Source organism: Panulirus ornatus, chromosome 58 (assembly GCF_036320965.1).
Source record: "Panulirus ornatus isolate Po-2019 chromosome 58, ASM3632096v1, whole genome shotgun sequence".
Lineage (NCBI taxonomy): Eukaryota > Metazoa > Arthropoda > Malacostraca > Decapoda > Palinuridae > Panulirus > Panulirus ornatus.
In genome coordinates this window covers 26,405,024-26,424,489 of record NC_092281.1, presented here as the reverse complement: position 1 = coordinate 26,424,489, position 19,466 = coordinate 26,405,024, and the positions used below count along the sequence as shown (strand labels likewise).

Sequence of the window (19,466 nt, the reverse complement as noted above, 5' to 3'; positions counted from 1 at the left end):
ACCTGACCAGCTATTGCATACTCCTCTGATGTAAGAGGCTTAGAGAAAAAGGATCTTGGAAATGGCCAGGATGTAGAATTTTTTTTGTGTGACTCTAAAAGGGGCAGGGATCTGCAAGACCCTCTCTTTATCAGGCACTGTACAGCCATAGCATAATTCACCAAAAATAGAATTCAACACTGAGGCCTTAAGAAATTCTGGAGATGAAAAACCACAGGACTAACATTTCCTTTAAGCTGATATGATATGACTTCTGTATCCCTAACCAATGGATTGCATCTACATAGCTTGAAGAATGGAAGCCCTATCCTTGTTTCAGTGTCCATCTAAACCCTTACAGAACATGCAAGAATACTCAAGGCATGGCCCTTTGGACGTTCTTTAAATCAGTCTAACAAAGTGAAGATTAGGGACGTTCCCTGGGAAGGGTTTCTGGAAGATAGCTGCTTGTTGTAAGAAACAATGAGTTCACCGATAAGGAAACATGTTTGACCTGCAACCTTACCATGTTGTTGAATTGGATGTCAAAACCAAACTTTCACAAAAGCTACTCTAGATGATGTCAAGACACTAGGGTCTTGGATTGTTAGGTAATCACAGCATTTGTATAATAATGACTTTTGTCCTTGGAGAGACAAGGAAAACCAGTCTAAATGTTCCAGTCATTCCAAACCATGTGAAGATTTGGAGGGGAACTAAATGAGATTTGTCCAAGTTGATGATAAACCTTGCATACACAAGTCTATTACTTGAAGGCACATTTCTCCTAAGAAGGTGATATCATGATCTATCCATCTATATCTCTGATGCCCATCAATGAGTGGCCTTGGCAAAAGAGTCTCCACTTATCCCTGTCCTTACATGCCTCCCTCATATACACCATTCCACACATTCTCCCTCTGTTTCTCTCCATCCAGTATTCCTCCACCCTATCTGCCCATGTCACTGGTGGTCTTCCACTCACACCAACCCCTTTACTTGTACTATCATACACTCTCCTTGTAAACTTCCAGTCTTGCTTTCACACCACAGCCTGGATTCTTGACCTCTGTGCCTCATTCCACATCCATGTTTCAGCTGCATTGGTCAGGGTTGGGAGGACTATGCTGTCCCTTAATCCTCTCTTCACTGCCATACTTAAATCTCTACCCTTCATCATTCTATTAAGGGACCTGATGACTCTTCTACCCTGTACTGCTCTCTCCCTTATTTTTCCTTCTATATCACCACACTTACCAAAGACAGATCCCAGATATTTAAAGTCCCTCACTTCTTCCAGTATTTTTCCCTCTCATATCGACAGCACAATTTAGTACACTTTCTTCTTTCACTCTATATGGTTTTACAAAATCTATACTTTCACTCTGTTTCCTTCCAAACACCATTACTTTACTTTTACATGCATTAACCTTCAATCTCTTCTGCTTACACACATCATGAACACACTTACAAGCTTCTGCAATTCTTCACTGTCCACAAACAACACAGTATCATCTGCAAACAGGCCGGCCATTATCCACCATATCTCACTGCCACACTCTATCTCTGCACCCCTTTTCCCTCGTTTTGCTTTCATCTCTCTTATCACTCCATCCATAAATATATATATATATATATATATATATATATATATATATATATATATATATATATATATATATATATATATATATATATATGCATATATATATATATATATATATATATATATATATATATATATGCAATTGAGTGGGAGATGTATAAAAGAAAGAGACAGGAGGTCAAGAGAAAGGTGCAAGAGGTGAAAAAAAGGGCAAATGAGAGTTGGGGTGAGAGAGTATCATTAAATTTTAGGGAGAATAAAAAGATGTTCTGGAAGGAGGTAAATAAAGTGCGTAAGACAAGGGAGCAAATGGGAACTTCAGTGAAGGGCGCAAATGGGGAGGTGATAACAAGTAGTGGTGATGTGAGAAGGAGATGGAGTAAGTATTTTGAAGGTTTGTTGAATGTGTTTGATGATAGAGTGGCAGATATAGGGTGTTTTGGTCGAGGTGGTGTGCAAAGTGAGAGGGTTAGGGAAAATGATTTGGTAAACAGAGAAGAGGTAGTGAAAGCTTTGCGGAAGATGAAAGCCTGCAAGGCAGCAGGTTTGGATGGTATTGCAGCGGAATTTATTAAAAAAGGGGGTGACTGTATTGTTGACTGGTTGGTAAGGTTATTTAATGTATGTATGACTCATGGTGAGGTGCCTGAGGATTGGCGGAATGCGTGCATAGTGCCATTGTACAAAGGCAAAGGGGATAAGAGTGAGTGCTCAAATTACAGAGGTATAAGTTTGTTGAGTATTCCTGGTAAATTATATGGGAGAGTATTGATTGAGAGGGTGAAGGCATGTACAGAGCATCAGATTGGGGAAGAGCAGTGTGGTTTCAGAAGTGGTAGAGGATGTGTGGATCAGGTGCTTGCTTTGAAGAATGTATGTGAGAAATACTTAGAAAAGCAAATGGATTTGTATGTAGCATTTATGGATCTGGAGAAGGCATATGATAGAGTTGATAGAGATGCTCTGTGGAAGGTATTAAGAATATATGTAGTGGGAGGAAAGTTGTTAGAAGCAGTGAAAAGTTTTTATCGAGGATGTAAGGCATGTGTACGTGTAGGAAGAGAGGAAAGTGATTGGTTCTCAGTGAATGTAGGTTTGCGGCAGGGGTGTGTGATGTCTCCATGGTTGTTTAATTTGTTTATGGATGGGGTTGTTAGGGAGGTAAATGCAAGAGTTTTGGAAAGAGGGGCATGTATGAAGTCTGTTGGGGATGAGCGAGCTTGGGAAGTGAGTCAGTTGTTGTTCGCTGATGACACAGCGCTGGTGGCTGATTCATGTGAGAAACTGCAGAAGCTGGTGACTGAGTTTGGTAAAGTGTGTGGAAGAAGAAAGTTAAGAGTAAATGTGAATAAGAGCAAGGTTATTAGGTACAGTAGGGTTGAGGGTCAAGTCAATTGGGAGGTGAGTTTGAATGGAGAAAAACTGGAGGAAGTGAAGTGTTTTAGATATCTGGGAGTGGATCTGGCAGCGGATGGAACCATGGAAGCGGAAGTGGATCATAGGGTGGGGGAGGGGGCAAAAATTCTGGGGGCCTTGACGAATGTGTGGAAGTCGAGAACATTATCTCGGAAAGCAAAAATGGGTATGTTTGAAGGAATAGTGGTTCCAACAATGTTGTATGGTTGCGAGGCGTGGGCTATGGATAGAGTTGTGCGCAGGATGATGGATGTGCTGGAAATGAGATGTTTGAGGACAATGTGTGGTGTGAGGTGGTTTGATCGAGTGAGTAACGTAAGGGTAAGAGAGATGTGTGGAAATAAAAAGAGCGTGGTTGAGAGAGCAGAAGAGGGTGTTTTGAAGTGGTTTGGGCACATGGAGAGGATGAGTGAGGAAAGATTGACCAAGAGGATATATGTGTCGGAGGTGGAGGGAACAAGGAGAAGAGGGAGACCAAATTGGAGGTGGAAAGATGGAGTGAAAAAGATTTTGTGTGATCGGGGCCTGAACATGCAGGAGGGTGAAAGGAGGGCAAGGAATAGAGTGAATTGGAGCGATGTGGTATACCGAGGCTGACGTGCTGTCAGTGGATTGAATCAAGGCATGTGAAGCGTCTGGGGTAAACCATTGAAAGCTGTGTAGGTATGTATATTTGCGTGTGTGGACGTATGTATATACATGTGTATGGGGGGGGGTTGGGCCATTTCTTTCGTCTGTTTCCTTGCGCTACCTCGCAAACGCGGGAGACAGCGACAAAGTATAAAAATATATATATATATTTTTTTCTCCATTCAAACTCACCTCCCAATTGACTTGACCCTCAACCCTACTGTACCTAATAACCTTGCTCTTATTCACATTTACTCTTAACTTTCTTCTTCCACACACTTTACCAAACTCAGTCACCAGCTTCTGCAGTTTCTCATATGAATCAGCCACCAGCGCTGTATCATCAGCGAACAACAACTGACTCACTTCCCAAGCTCTCTCATCCACAACAGATTTCATACTTGCCCCTCTTTCCAGGACTCTTGCATTTACCTCCCTAACAACCCCATCCATAAACAAATTAAACAACCATGGAGACATCACACACCCATGCCGCAAACCTACATTCACTGAGAACCAATCACTTTCCTCTCTTCCTACACGTACACATGCCTTACATCCTCGATAAAAACTTTTCACTGCTTCTAACAACTTGCCTCCCACACCATATATTCTTAATACCTTCCACAGAGCATCTCTATCAACTCTATCATATGCCTTCTCCAGATCCATAAATGCTACATACAAATCCATTTGCTTTTCTAAGTATTTCTCACATACATTCTTCAAAGCAAACACCTGATCCACACATCCTCTACCACTTCTGAAACCGCACTGCTCTTCCCCAATCTGATGCTCTGTACATGCCTTCACCCTCTCAATCAACACCCTCCCATATAATTTACCAGGAATACTCAACAAACTTATACCTCTGTAATTTGAGCACTCACTCTTATCCCCTTTGCCTTTGTACAATGGCACTATGCACGCATTCCGCCAATCCTCAGGCACCTCACCATGAGTCATACATACATTAAATAACCTTACCAACCAGTCAACAATACAGTCACCCCCTTTTTTAATAAATTCCACTGCAATACCATCCAAACCTGCTGCCTTGCCGGCTTTCATCTTCCGCAAAGCTTTCACTACCTCTTCTCTGTTTACCAAATCATTTTCCCTAACCCTCTCACTTTGCACACCACCTCGACCAAAACACCCTATATCTGCCACTCTGTCATCAGACACAGATATATATATATATATATATATATATATATATATATATATATATATATATATATATATATATATATCCCTGGGGATAGGGGAGAAAGAATACTTCCCACGTATTCCCTGCGTGTCGTAGAAGGCGACTAAAAGGGGAGGGAGCGGGGGGCTGGGAATCCTCCCCTCTCACTTTTTTTTAATTTTCCAAAAGAGGGAACAGAGAAGGGGCCCAGGTGAGGATATTCCCCCAAGGGCCCAGTCCTCTGTTCTCAACGCTACCTCGCTAATGCGGGAAATGGCGAATAGTATGAAAGAAAAAAAGATATATATATATATATATATATATATATATATATATATATATATATATATATATATATATATATATATATATATATATATGATAGAGATGCTCTGTGGAAGGTATTAAGAATATATGGTGTGGGAGGCAAGTTGTTAGAAGCAGTGAAAAGTTTTTATCGAGGATGTAAGGCATGTGTACGTGTAGGAAGAGAGGAGAGTGATTGGTTCTCAGTGAATGTAGGTTTGCGGCAGGGGTGTGTGATGTCTCCATGGTTGTTTAATTTGTTTATGGATGGGGTTGTTAGGGAGGTGAATGCAAGAGTTTTGGAAAGAGGGGCAAGTATGAAGTCTGTTGGGGATGAGAGAGCTTGGGAAGTGAGTCAGTTGTTGTTCGCTGATGATACAGCGCTGGTGGCTGATTCATGTGAGAAACTGCAGAAGCTGGTGACTGAGTTTGGTAAAGTGTGTGAAGGAAGAAAGTTAAGAGTAAATGTGAATAAGAGCAAGGTAATTAGGTACAGTAGGGTTGAGGGTCAAGTCAATTGGGAGGTAAGTTTGAATGGAGAAAAACTGGAGGAAGTAAAGTGTTTTAGATATCTGGGAGTGGATCTGGCAGGGGATGGAACCATGGAAGCGGAAGTGGATCATAGGGTGGGGGAGGGGGCGAAAATCCTGGGAGCCTTGAAGAATGTGTGGAAGTCGAGAACATTATCTCGGAAAGCAAAAATGGGTATGTTTGAAGGAATAGTGGTTCCAACAATGTTGTATGGTTGCGAGGCGTGGGCTATGGAGTTGTGCGCAGGAGGATGGATGTGCTGGAAATGAGATGTTTGAGGACAATGTGTGGTGTGAGGTGGTTTGATCGAGTAAGTAACGTAAGGGTAAGAGAGATGTGTGGAAATAAAAAGAGCGTGGTTGAGAGAGCAGAAGAGGGTGTTTTGAAATGGTTTGGGCACATGGAGAGAATGAGTGAGGAAAGATTGACCTAGAGGATATATGTGTCGGAGGTGGAGGGAACGAGGAGAAGTGGGAGACCAAACTGGAGGTGGAAAGATGGAGTGAAAAAGATTTTGTGTGATCGGGGCCTGAACATGCAGGAGGGTGAAAGGAGGGCAAGGAATAGAGTGAATTGGATCGATGTGGTATACCGGGGTTGACGTGCTGTCAGTGGATTGAATCAGGGCATGTGAAGCGTCTGGGGTAAACCATGGAAAGCTGTGTAGGTATGTATATTTGTGTGTGTGGACGTATGTATATACATGTGTATGGGGGTGGGTTGGGCCATTTCTTTCATCTGTTTCCTTGCGCTACCTCACAAACGCGGGAGACAGCGAGAAAGCAAAAAAAAAAAAAAAAAAAAAAAAAATCTATCTATATATATATATATATATATATATATACATATATATATTGTGGGAGTATGTGATTGATAGAATGTAAGAAAGTAAATTCTCGATTAATATGGGTATAACTGAAAGTTGATGGAGAGAGATGGGTGATTATTGGTGCATATGCAACTGGGCATGAGAAGAAAGATCATGAGAGGCTAGTGTTTTGGGAGCAGCTGAATGAGTGTGTTAGTGGTTTTGATGCACGAGACCGGGTTATAGTGATGGGTGATTTGAATGCAAAGGTGAGTAATGTAGCAGTTGAGGGAATAATTGGTATACATGGGGTGTTCAGTGTTGTAAATGGAAATGGTGAAGAGCTTGTAGAAATTATGAGCTGAAAAAGGACTGGTGATTGGGAATACCTGGTTTAAAAAGCGAGATATACATAAGTATACATATGTAAGTAGGAGAGATGGCCAGAGAGCGTTATTGGATTACGTGTTAATTGACAGGCGCGCGAAAGAGACTTTTGGATGTTAATGTGCTGAAAGGTGCAACTGGAGGGATGTTTGATCATTATCTTGTGTAGGCTAAGGTGAAGATTTGTATGGGTTTTCAGAAAAGAAGAGTGAATGTTGGGGTGAAGAGGGTGGTGAGAGTAAGTGAGCTTGGGAAGGAGACTTGTGTGAGGAAGTACCAGGAGAGAATGAGTACAGAATGGAAAAAGGTGAGAACAATGGAAGTAAGGGGAGTGGGGGAGGAATGGGATGTATTTAGGGAATCAGTGATGGATTGCGCAAAAGATGCTTGTGGCATGAGAAGAGTGGGAGGTGGGTTGATTAGAAAGGGTAGTGAGTGGTGGGATGAAGAAGTAAGATTATTAGTGAAAGAGAAGAGAGAGGCATTTGGATGATTTTTGCAGGGAAAAAATGCAATTGAGTGGGAGATGGATAAAAGAAAGAGACAGGAGGTCAAGAGAAAGGTGCAAAAGGTGAAAAAGAGGGCAAATTAGAGTTGGGGTGAGAGAGCATCATTAAATTCTAGAGAGAATAAAAAGATGTTCTGGAAGGAGGTAAATAAAGTGCATAAGACAAGGGAGCAAATGGGAACTTCAGTGAAGGGCGCAAATGGGGAGGTGATAACAAGTAGTGGTGATGTGAGAAGGAGATGGAGTAAGTATTTTGAAGGTTTGTTGAATGTGTTTGATGATAGAGTGGCAGATATAGGGTGTTTTGGTCGAGGTGGTGTGCAAAGTGAGAGGGTTAGGGAAAATGATTTGGTAAACAGAGAAGAGGTAGTAAAAGCTTTGCGGAAGATGAAAGCCGGCAAGGCAGCAGGTTTGGATGGTATTGCAGTGGAATTTATTAAAAAAGGGGGTGACTGTATTATTGACTGGTTGGTAAGGTTATTTAATGTATGTATGACTCATGGTGAGGTGCCTGAGGATTGGCGGAATGCGTGCATAGTGCCATTGTACAAAGGCAAAGGGGATAAGAGTGAGTGCTCAAATTACAGAGGTATAAGTTTGTTGAGTATTCCTGGTAAATCATATGGGAGGGTATTGATTGAGAGGGTGAAGGCATGTACAGAGCATCAGATTGGGGAAGATCAGTGTGGTTTCAGAAGTGGTAGAGGATGTGTGGATCAGGTGTTTGCTTTGAAGAATGTATGTGAGAAATACTTAGAAAAGCAAATGGATTTGTATGTAGCATTTATGGATCTGGAGAAGGCATATGATAGAGTTGACAGAGATGCTCTGTGGAAGGTATTAAGAATATATGGTGTGGGAGGCAAGTTGTTAGAAGCAGTGAAAAGTTTTTATCGAGGATGTAAGGCATGTGTACGTGTAGGAAGAGAGGAAAGTGATTGGTTCTCAGTGAATGTAGGTTTGCGGCAGGGGTGTGTCATGTCTCCATGGTTGTTTAATTTGTTTATGGATGGGGTTGTTAGGGAGGTGAATGCAAGAGTTTTGGAAAGAGGGGCATGTATGAAGTCTGTTGGGGATGAGAGAGCTTGGGAAGTGAGTCAGTTGTTGTTCGCTGATGATACAGTGCTGGTGGCTGATTCACGTGAGAAACTACAGAAGCTGGTGACTGAGTTTGGTAAAGTGTGTGAAAGAAGAAAGTTAAGAGTAAATGTGAATAAGAGCAAGGTTATTAGGTACAGTAGGGTTGAGGGTCAAGTCAATTGGGAGGTAAGTTTGAATGGAGAAAAACTGGAGGGAATAAAGTGTTTTAGATATCTGGGAGTGGATCTGGCAGCGGATGGAACCATGGAAGCGGAAGTGGATCATAGGGTGGGGGAGGGGGCAAAAATCCTGGGAGCCTTGAAGAATGTGTGGAAGTCGAGAACATTATCTCGGAAAGCAAAAATGGGTATGTTTGAAGGAATAGTGGTTCCAACAATGTTGTATGGTTGCGAGGCGTGGGCTATGGATAGAGTGGTGCGCAGGAGGATGGATGTGCTGGAAATGAGATGTTTGAGGACAATGTGTGGTGTGAGGTGGTTAGATCGAATAAGTAACGTAAGGGTAAGAGAGATGTGTGGAAATAAAAAGAGCGTGGTTGAGAGAGCAGAAGAGGGTGTTTTGAAATGGTTTGGGCACATGGAGAGAATGAGTGAGGAAAGATTGACCAAGAGGATATATGTGTCGGAGGTGGAGGGAACGAGGAGAAGTGGGAGACCAAACTGGAGGTGGAAAGATGGAGTGAAAAAGATTTTGTGTGATCGGGGCCTGAACATGCAGGAGGGTGAAAGGAGGGCAAGGAATAGAGTGAATTGGATCGATGTGGTATACCGGGGTTGACGTGCTGTCAGTGGATTGAATCAGGGCATGTGAAGCGTCTGTGGTAAACCATGGAAAGCTGTGTAGGTATGTATATTTGCGTGTGTGGACGTATGTATAAAAATGTGTATGGGGGTGGGTTGGGCCATTTCTTTCGTCTGTTACCTTGCGCTACCTCGCAAACGCGGGAGACAGCGACAAAAAAAAAAAAATATATATATATATGTATATCAAATAGCCATGGTGGAATCACACAGCCATGCCTCACACATACATGTATCCCAAAACTTTCACTCAGCTCTCTATCCACTCTTACATATGCATCTGCTCCTTTATAGAAGGCTTTTACACCATCCAACAATTTTCACCCTATACCATATATCCTTAACACATCCCACAAAGCATTCCACTCGACTCTGTCATAGGCTTTCTCCAGATCTATAAAAGCTGCATACAACTTCTTGAAGGAAATAACTTATCAGTTATTCTATCTATCTATTTGTCTATATCTCTGACACCTGTTACCTTCCGGAACTCCCTCAAGGGGGTGGCCACAGCAAGTCTCCATAACTGGTGAACTCCAGTGCCACTTTATTAGTCTTTAGTGCCTCACCACTAATAGACTACTGGCAGGGTAACTCTTGTGCAGTGTTTTCAAAGACTCCTACCTTATGTGTCTATCTAATGTTCCAACCTATTACTTCTACCTAATGCTCCTACCTACCACTTCTACTGAATGCTCCTGTTTAGCATTCTTACCTACTACTTTTAACTATTGATCCTATAATTTTGCCAAAATACAGGGCTAAAGCAAAGCACTTCGCCAGAAAAATTTTGTTTTGAAAAATGAGCTGTGTGAGTTAAGTGTTGTCAAGATTCATGTGTAACAAGGAGAAACTGTATGTTTGTGGACAATGCCAACAGTTCATGTGTGGTTGAAGCAAAAAGAAAAGACAGGTACCCAGGACAGAGAAGTGCAACTTGACAACGAATGAAGTGCTGGCTCTACACAGACCTCCAGATACCCAGGCAGGTAGTACTAGTAATATATCTCCCTGATTTGTGGCTGCCTACCAACTACTACCAATATTCAAAACTAAATTTTTTCCATTTACTTTCTTCACACTAGTTTTCCATATTTTCATTTGAGATAAACTACTGTAATCACTCTACTGATGACTCATACTCCCATGCCAATGTCACATTCCTTTCTTAAATTTTTTTTCAACCCTGTTTCTCATATCAGAGAATGTTAGGTGTTACCTTTTTAACATATTTACTCAAGTAAAATTTTCCAGCAAAAACTAATCCAGTATTGTAATAACATCTCTTCAAACATTCTAACAACCTAACTTTCAATTAATCACTTACATGTTCTACAATCCCCCTGCTGTTTACCTTTGTACTTTTACAAATTACACTAACGTGTGACATGTTCAAGGCTTGTTTTCATAACAAAAATTTTATTGCTATGACAAATGCTGCAGAAAAAGAGATGTACCACAAATGAGGGCTATTTTCTGTGGGTATTGTGTGAATATTTTGGAAGTAATCATCTGCATGCAAATAACAAGCAAATATGTCACAAATATGCCAGCCCCAAATGAAATACACTTAAAATTTCATTTTCAGAACCAATATTGAATTCATATTAAATTTACTTACAGAACCTGCACAAAGGATAATTTTTTCTAGAAACACTGGATAAATTTTATAAGGGCTTCAGACAACTGTAAGAAAACTCAATCAAGTAACTCATGGTAAAATCTGGAAACTCCCATTCTAAAGGTTCTCAATACCACACAACCAACTATGACATTATGTGTTTACACACTCCACAACATCTTAATGATATCCTGTGTTCATAGCATAGAAATTATATGATACTGGAGAATCTGTCATGTGTACCCCAAAGATGCATTCACTTCATGCATTCTAAATAGAGGCTTTATCATTGATATTAACCTATCCTTTGGAGCAGGAGGTACATGGCACTTTTCCAGAAGGAACAGTACAGTATCAAAGTGACCTTCAGCAGCTGCAAGGTGGAGGGCCGTCCGTCCATCGTAATCACACTGAGCCATATTCAGCCCAGCTAATGCATACCTGAGAAACAATTCTCTATTAAGTTTCTGATATGCAGAACATGAAACTGAAATGATATCTACAAAAGGAAAAAATACATATTGCTGGAATAATTCAACATCCTTACAATCAAGGGAGAAAGCCTGCTTAAAAATTTTACACAAGCACATGAAATACCACAGCCTGCTTGAAAATTTTACACAAGCACATGAAACACAACTTGGAAGCAATGGTCATGTAATGCTCTAGTCTGTATACATGCTTCATATAGAAATAAAAAAAAATGAAAATTGAAAAGAGAGAAGATACAGTAATGGAACAATACATACTTAAACACTTGCCTTGAGAGCATTAACTTGGAAATGGATTTCCACAGCCAAAATATATCATACTGTTATAAAGGGTTCAGTGAAATCTATATAAGAAGGATTTGAACATGGATATCTTTGGCAGTAAACAGGGAGAGAGCCCACGACCAAATATATGCAACACACCTGCTTGTCAGCATTTGGGGGTATTCCTCCCTGTCTACCTATGATGAGATTTTGTCAGAATGGCATGTCTTGCTTACTGAGTCATGCTGTTTCTCTGCAACTGAGGGTCATCAAAGTTTGACTTTAGCCATCAGTCTAGCTTTCTTTTGTAAGTTTCTGCAGTCACTTCATGTATTCTTTCTATTTCTCCAAGTGCTGCAGTGAATAACATATCAAATGATTTTGCAGGGCATTCATACATTTTCATCTGGAAGAAAATCTTTTCATACATTATCAACCGATATCTTTTAGGTGTGTTCCAAGGAATTATTCCCTTCCTGATTATTCTGTAACTTCTTGCCTAGATGCTTTCAGAATTAAATTATTACTCATTATGCATTCTATTTGCTGCCATACAGCGCTGGTGGCTGATTCGAATGAGAAACTGCAGAAGCTGGTGACTGAATTTGGTAAAGTGTGTGAAAGAAGAAAGCTGAGAGTAAATGTGAATAAGAGCAAGGTTATTAGGTACAGTAGGTTTGAGGGACAAGTCAATTGGGAGGTACGTTTGAATGGAGAAAAACTGGAGGAAGTGAAGTGTTTTAGATATCTGAGAGTGGATATGGCAGCGGATGAAACCATGGAAGCGGAAATGAATCACAGGGTGGGGGAGGAGGCAAAAGTTCTGGGTGTTGAAGAATGTGTGGAAGTCGAGAATGTTATCTTGGAAAGCAAAAATGGTTATGTTTGATGGATAAGTGGTTCCAACAATGATATATGGTTGTGAGGCATGGGCTATAGATAGAGTTGAGAAACTGCAGAAGCTGGTGACTGAGTTTGGTAAAGTGTGTGAAAGAAGAAAGCTGAGAGTAAATGTGAATAAGAGCAAGGTTATTAGGTACAGTAGGTTTGAGGGACAAGTCAATTGGGAGGTAAGTTTGAATGGAGAATAACTGGAGGAAGTGAAGTGTTTTAGATATCTGGGAGTGGATTTGGCAGCGGATGAAACCATGGAAGCGGAAATGAATCACAGGGTGGGGGAGGGGGCAAAAGTTCTGGGAGCGTTGAAGAATGTGTGGAAGTCGAGAATGTTATCTTGGAAAGCAAAAATGGTTATGTTTGATGGAATAGTGGTTCCAACAATGATATATGGTTGTGAGGCATGGGCTATGGATAGAGTTGTGTGGAGGAGGGTGGGTGTGCTGGAAATGAGATGTTTGAGGACAAAATGTGGTGTGAAGTGGTTTGATCGAGTAAGTAATGAAAGGGTAAGAGAGATGTGTGGTAATAAAAAGAGTGTGGCTGAGAGAGCAGAGGAGGGTGTTTTGAAATGGTTTGGTCACATGGAGAGAATGAGTGAGGAAAGACTGACAAAGAGGATATATGTATCAGAGGTCGAGGGAACGAGAAGAAGTGGGAAACCAAATTGGAGGTGGAAAGATGGAGTGAAAAAGATTTTGAGTGATTGGGGCCTGAACATGCAGGAAGGTGAAAGGCATGCAAGGAATAGAGTGAATTGGAACGATGTGGTATACCGGGGTTGACGTGCTGTCAATGGATTGAACCAGGGCATGTGAAGCTTCTGGGGTAAACCATGGAAAGTTCTGTGGGGCCTGGATGTGGAAAGGGAGCTGTGGTTTCGGTGCATTATACATGACAGCCAGAGAGTGAATGTGAACAAATGTGGCCTTTGTTGTCTTTTCCTAGCGCTACCTCGTGCACATGCAGGGGGAGGGGGTTGTTATTTCATGTGTGGCGGGGTGGCGATGGGAATGAATGAGGGCAGACAGTATGAATTATGTTTATTTATTTATTTATTTATTTTGCTTTGTCGCTGTCTCCCGCGTTAGCAAGGTAGCGCAAGGAAACAGACGAAAGAATGGCCCAACCCGCCCACATACACATGTATATACATACACGTCCACACACGCAAATATACATACCTATACATCTCAATGTACACATATATATACACACACAGACATATACATATATACACATGTACATAATTCATGCTGTCTGCCTTTATTTGTTCCCATCGCCACCTCGCCACACATGGAATAACAATCCCCTCCCCCCTCAAGTGTGCAAGGTAGCGCTAGGAAAGACACCAAAGGTCGCATTCGTTCACACTCAGTCTCTAGCTGTCATGTAATAATGCACCGAAACCACAGCTCCCTTTCCACATCCAGGCCCCACGCACATTCCATGGTTTACCCCAGACGCTTCACATGCCCTGGTTCAATCCATTGACAGCACGTCAACCCCGGTATACCACATCGTTCCAATTCACTCTATTCCTTGCACGCCTTTCACTCTCCTGCATGTTCATGCCCCGATCACTCAAAATCTTTTTCACTCCATCTTTCCACCTCAAATTTGGTCTCCCACTTCTCCTCGTTCCCTCCACCTCTGACACATATATCCTCTTGGTCAATCTTTCCTCACTCATTCTCTCCATGTGACCAAACCATTTCAAAACACCCTCTTCTGCTCTCTCAACCACACTCTTTTTATTTCCACACATCTCTCTCACCCTTACATTACTTACTCGATCAAACCACCTCACACCACATATTGTCCTCAAACATCTCATTTCCAGCACATCCACCCTCCTGCGCACAACTCTATCCATAGCCCATGCCTCGCAACCATACAACATTGTTGGAACCACTATTCCTTCAAACATACCCATTTTTGATTTCCGAGATAATGTTCTCGACTTCCAAACATTCTTCAAGGCTCCCAGAATTTTCACCCCTTCCCCCACCCTATGATTCACTTCCACTTCCATGGTTCCATTCGCTGCCAGATCCACTCCCAGATATCTAAAACACTTTACTTCCTCCAGTTTTTCTCCATTCAAACTTACCTCCCAATTGACTTGACCCTCAACCCTACTGTAATATTAACCTTGCTCTTATTCACATTTACTCTTAATTTTCACACACTTTACCAAACTCAGTCACCAGCTTCTGCAGTTTCTTACATGAATCAGCCACCAGCGCTGTATCATCAGCGAACAACAACTGACTCACTTCCCAAGCTCTCTGAATTATGTACATGTGTATATATGTATATGTCTGTGTGTATATATATATATATATATATATATATATATATATATATATATATATATATATATATATATATATATATATATATATTTCCCTCGGGATAGGGGAGAAAGAATACTTCCCACGTATTCCCTGCGTGTCGTAGAAGGCGGCTAAAAGGGAAGGGAGCGGGGCGCTGGAAATCCTCCCCTCTCGTTTTTTTTTTTTTTTTAATTTTCCAAAAGAAGGAACAGAGAAGAGGGCCAGGTGAGGATATTTCCTCAAAGGCCCAGTCCTCTGTTCTTAACGCTACCTCGCTATCGCGGGAAATGGCGAATAGTATGAAAAAAAAAAAATATATATATATATATATGTGGTTTCAGAAGTGGTAGAGGATGTGTGGATCAGGTGTTTGCTTTGAAGAATGTATGTGAGAAATACTTAGAAAAGCAAATGGATTTGTATGTAGCATTTATGGATCTGGAGAAGGCATATGACAGAGTTGATAGAGATGCTCTGTGGAAGGTATTAAGAATATATGGTGTGGGAGGCAAGTTGTTAGAAGCAGTGAAAAGTTTTTATCGAGGATGTAAGGCATGTGTACGTGTAGGAAGAGAGGAAAGTGATTGGTTCTCAGTGAATGTAGGTTTGCGGCAGGGGTGTGTGATGTCTCCATGGTTGTTTAATTTGTTTATGGATGGGGTTGTTAGGGAGGTAAATGCAAGAGTCTTGGAAAGAGGGGCAAGTATGAAGTCTGTTGGGGATGAGAGAGCTTGGGAAAAGAGTCAGTTGTTGTTCGCTGATGATACAGCGCTGGTGGTGGATTCATGTGAGAAACTGCAGAAGCTGGTGACGGAGTTTGGTAAAGTGTGTGGAAGAAGAAAGTTAAGAGTAAATGTGAATAAGAGCAAGGTTATTAGGTACAGTAGGGTTGAGGGTAAAGCCAACTGGGAGGTGAGTTTGAATGGAGAAAAACTGGAGGAAGTGAAGTGTTTTAGATATCTGGGAGTGGATCTGTCAGCGGATGGAACCATGGAAGCGGAAGTGGATCATAGGGTGGGGGAGGGGGCGAAAATTTTGGGAGCCTTGAAAAATGTGTGGAAGTCGAGAACATTATCCCGGAAAGCAAAAATGGGTATGTTTGAAGGAATAGTGGTTCCAACAATGTTGTATGGTTGCGAGGCGTGGGCTATGGATAGAGTTGTGCGCAGAAGGATGGATGTGCTGGAAATGAGATGTTTGAGGACAATGTGTGGTGTGAGGTGGTTTGATCGAGTAAGTAACGTAAGGGTAAGAGAGATGTGTGGAAATAAAAAGAGCGTGGTTGAGAGAGCAGAAGAGGGTGTTTTGAAATGATTTGGGCACATGGAGAGAATGAGTGAGGAAAGATTGACCAAGAGGATATATGTGTCGGAGGTGGAGGGAACGAGGAGAAGAGGGAGACCAAATTGGAGGTGGAAAGATGAAGTGAAAAGGATTTTGTGTGATCGGGGCCTGAACATGCAGGAGGGTGAAAGGAGGGCAAGGAATAGAGTGAATTGGAGCGATGTGGTATACAGGGGTTGACGTGCTGTCAGTGGATTGAATCAAGGCATGTGAAGCGTCCGGGGTAAACCATAGAAAGCTGTGTAGGTATGTATATTTGCGTGTGTGGACGTGTGTATGTACATGTGTATGGGGGGGTTGGGCCATTTCTTTCGTCTGTTTCCTTGCGCTACCTCGCAAACGCGGGAGACAGCGACGAGGTATAAAAAAAAAATATATATATATATATATATATATATATATATATATATATATATATATATATATATATATATATATATATATAAATGGATTTGTATGTAGCATTTATGGATCTGGAGAAGGCATATGATAGAGTTGATAGAAATGCTCTGTGGAAGGTATTAAGAATATATGGTGTGGGAGGCAAGTTGTTAGAAGCAGTGAAAAGTTTTTATCGAGGATGCAAGGCATGTGTACGTGTAGGAAGAGAGGAAAGTGATTGGTTCTCAGTGAATGTAGGTTTGCGGCAGGGGTGTGTCATGTCTCCATGGTTGTTTAATTTGTTTATGGATGGGGTTGTTAGGGAGGTGAATGCAAGAGTTTTGGAAAGAGGGGCAAGTATGAAGTCTGTTGGGGATGAGAGAGCTTGGGAAGTGAGTCAGTTGTTGTTCGCTGATGATACAGCGCTGGTGGCTGATTCATGTGAGAAACTGCAGAAGCTGGTGACTGAGTTTGGTAAAGTGTGTGGAAGAAGAAAGTTAAGAGTAAATGTGAATAAGAGCAAGGTTATTAGGTACAGTAGGGTTGAGGGTCAAGTCAATTGGGAGGTGAGTTTGAATGGAGAAAAACTGGAGGAAGTGAAGTGTTTTAGATATCTGGGAGTGGATCTGGCAGCGGATGGAACCATGGAAGCGGAAGTGGATCATAGGGTGGGGGAGGGGGCGAAAATTCTGGGAGCCTTGAAGAATGTGTGGAAGTCGAGAACATTATCTCAGAAAGCAAAAATGGGTATGTTTGAAGGAATAGTGGTTCCAACAATGTTGTATGGTTGCGAGGCGTGGGCTATGGATAGAGTTGTGCGCAGGAGGATGGATTTGCTGGAAATGAGATGTTTGAGGACAATGTGTGGTGTGAGGTGGTTTGATCGAGTAAGTAACGTAAGGGTAAGAGAGATGTGTGGAAATAAAAAGAGCGTGGTTGAGAGAGCAGAAGAGGGTGTTTTGAAATGGTTTGGGCACATGGAGAGAATGAGTGAGGAAAGATTGACCAAGAGGATATATGTGTCGGAGGTGGAGGGAACGAGGAGAAGAGGGAGACCAAACTGGAGGTGGAAAGATGGAGTGAAAAAGATTTTGTGTGATCGGGGCCTGAACATGCAGGAGGGTGAAAGGAGGGCAAGGAATAGAGTGAATTGGAGCGATGTGGTATACCGGGGTTGACGTGCTGTCAGTGGATTGAATCAAGGCATGTGAAGCGTCTAGGGTAAACCATGGAAAGCTGTGTAGGTATGTATATTTGCGTGTGTGGACGTATGTATATACATGTGTATGGGGGTGGGTTGGGCCATTTCTTTCGTCTGTTTCCTTGCGCTACCTCGCAAACGCGGGAGACCGACAAAAAAAAAAATATATAGTGCCATTGTACAAAGGCAAAGGGGATAAGAGTGAGTGCTCAAATTACAGAGGTATAAGTTTGTTGAGTATTCCTGGTAAGTTATATGGGAGGGTATTGATTGAGAGGGTGAAGGCATGTACAGAGCATCAGATTGGGGAAGAGCAGTGCGGTTTCAGAAGTGGTAGAGGATGTGTGGATCAGGTGTTTGCTTTGAAGAATGTATGTGAGAAATACTTAGAAAAGCAAATGGATTTGTATGTAGCATTTATGGATCTGGAGAAGGCATATGATAGAGTTGATAGAGATGCTCTGTGGAAGGTATTAAGAATATATGGTGTGGGAGGCAAGTTGTTAGAAGCAGTGAAAAGTTTTTATCGAGGATGTAAGGCATGTGTACGTGTAGGAAGAGAGGAAAGTGATTGGTTCTCAGTGAATGTAGGTTTGCGGCAGGGGTGTGTGATGTCTCCATGGTTGTTTAATTTGTTTATGGATGGGGTTGTTAGGGAGGTAAATGCAAGAGTCCTGGAAAGAGGGGCAAGTATGAAGTCTGTTGGGGATGAGAGAGCTTGGGAAGTGAGTCAGTTGTTGTTCGCTGATGATACAGCGCTGGTGGCTGATTCATGTGAGAAACTGCAGAAGCTGGTGACTGAGTTTGGTAAAGTGTGTGGAAGAAGAAAGTTAAGAGTAAATGTGAATAAGAGCAAGGTTATTAAGTACAGTAGGGGTGAGGGTCAAGTTAATTGGGAGGTGAGTTTGAATGGAGAAAAACTGGAGGAAGTGAAGTGTTTTAGATATCTGGGAGTGGATCTGGCAGCGGATGGAACCATGGAAGCGGAAGTGGATCATAGGGTGGGGGAGGGGGCGAAAATTCTGGGAGCCTTGAAGAATGTGTGGAAGTCGAGAACATTATCTCAGAAAGCAAAAATGGGTATGTTTGAAGGAATAGTGGTTCCAACAATGTTGTATGGTTGCGAGGCGTGGGCTATGGATAGAGTTGTGCGCAGGAGGATGGATTTGCTGGAAATGAGATGTTTGAGGACAATGTGTGGTGTGAGGTGGTTTGATCGAGTAAGTAACGTAAGGGTAAGAGAGATGTGTGGAAATAAAAAGAGCGTGGTTGAGAGAGCAGAAGAGGGTGTTTTGAAATGGTTTGGGCACATGGAGAGAATGAGTGAGGAAAGATTGACCAAGAGGATATATGTGTCGGAGGTGGAGGGAACGAGGAGAAGAGGGAGACCAAACTGGAGGTGGAAAGATGGAGTGAAAAAGATTTTGTGTGATCGGGGCCTGAACATGCAGGAGGGTGAAAGGAGGGCAAGGAATAGAGTGAATTGGAGCGATGTGGTATACCGGGGTTGACGTGCTGTCAGTGGATTGAATCAAGGCATGTGAAGCGTCAAGGGTAAACCATGGAAAGCTGTGTAGGTATGTATATTTGCGTGTGTGGACGTATATGTATGTACATGTGTATGTGGGTGGGTTGGGCCATTCTTCCGTCTGTTTCCTTGCTCT

At 42.0% G+C, this 19,466-nt stretch overlaps 1 protein-coding gene across 5 annotated transcripts in view; it reads right to left on the bottom strand.

Annotated features, from left to right (window-relative positions):
- The window catches only part of LOC139766683 (glutaminase kidney isoform, mitochondrial-like), a 440,343-nt gene that overhangs the window by 17,710 nt on the left and 403,167 nt on the right, over positions 1-19,466 (bottom strand). For all 5 annotated transcript variants that reach the window (XM_071695597.1, XM_071695598.1, XM_071695599.1 and 2 more), the window contains one exon: positions 11,186-11,326. In XM_071695597.1, coding sequence (XP_071551698.1) covers positions 11,186-11,326 — 141 coding nt within the window. The remainder of the gene's footprint in view (positions 1-11,185; positions 11,327-19,466) is intronic.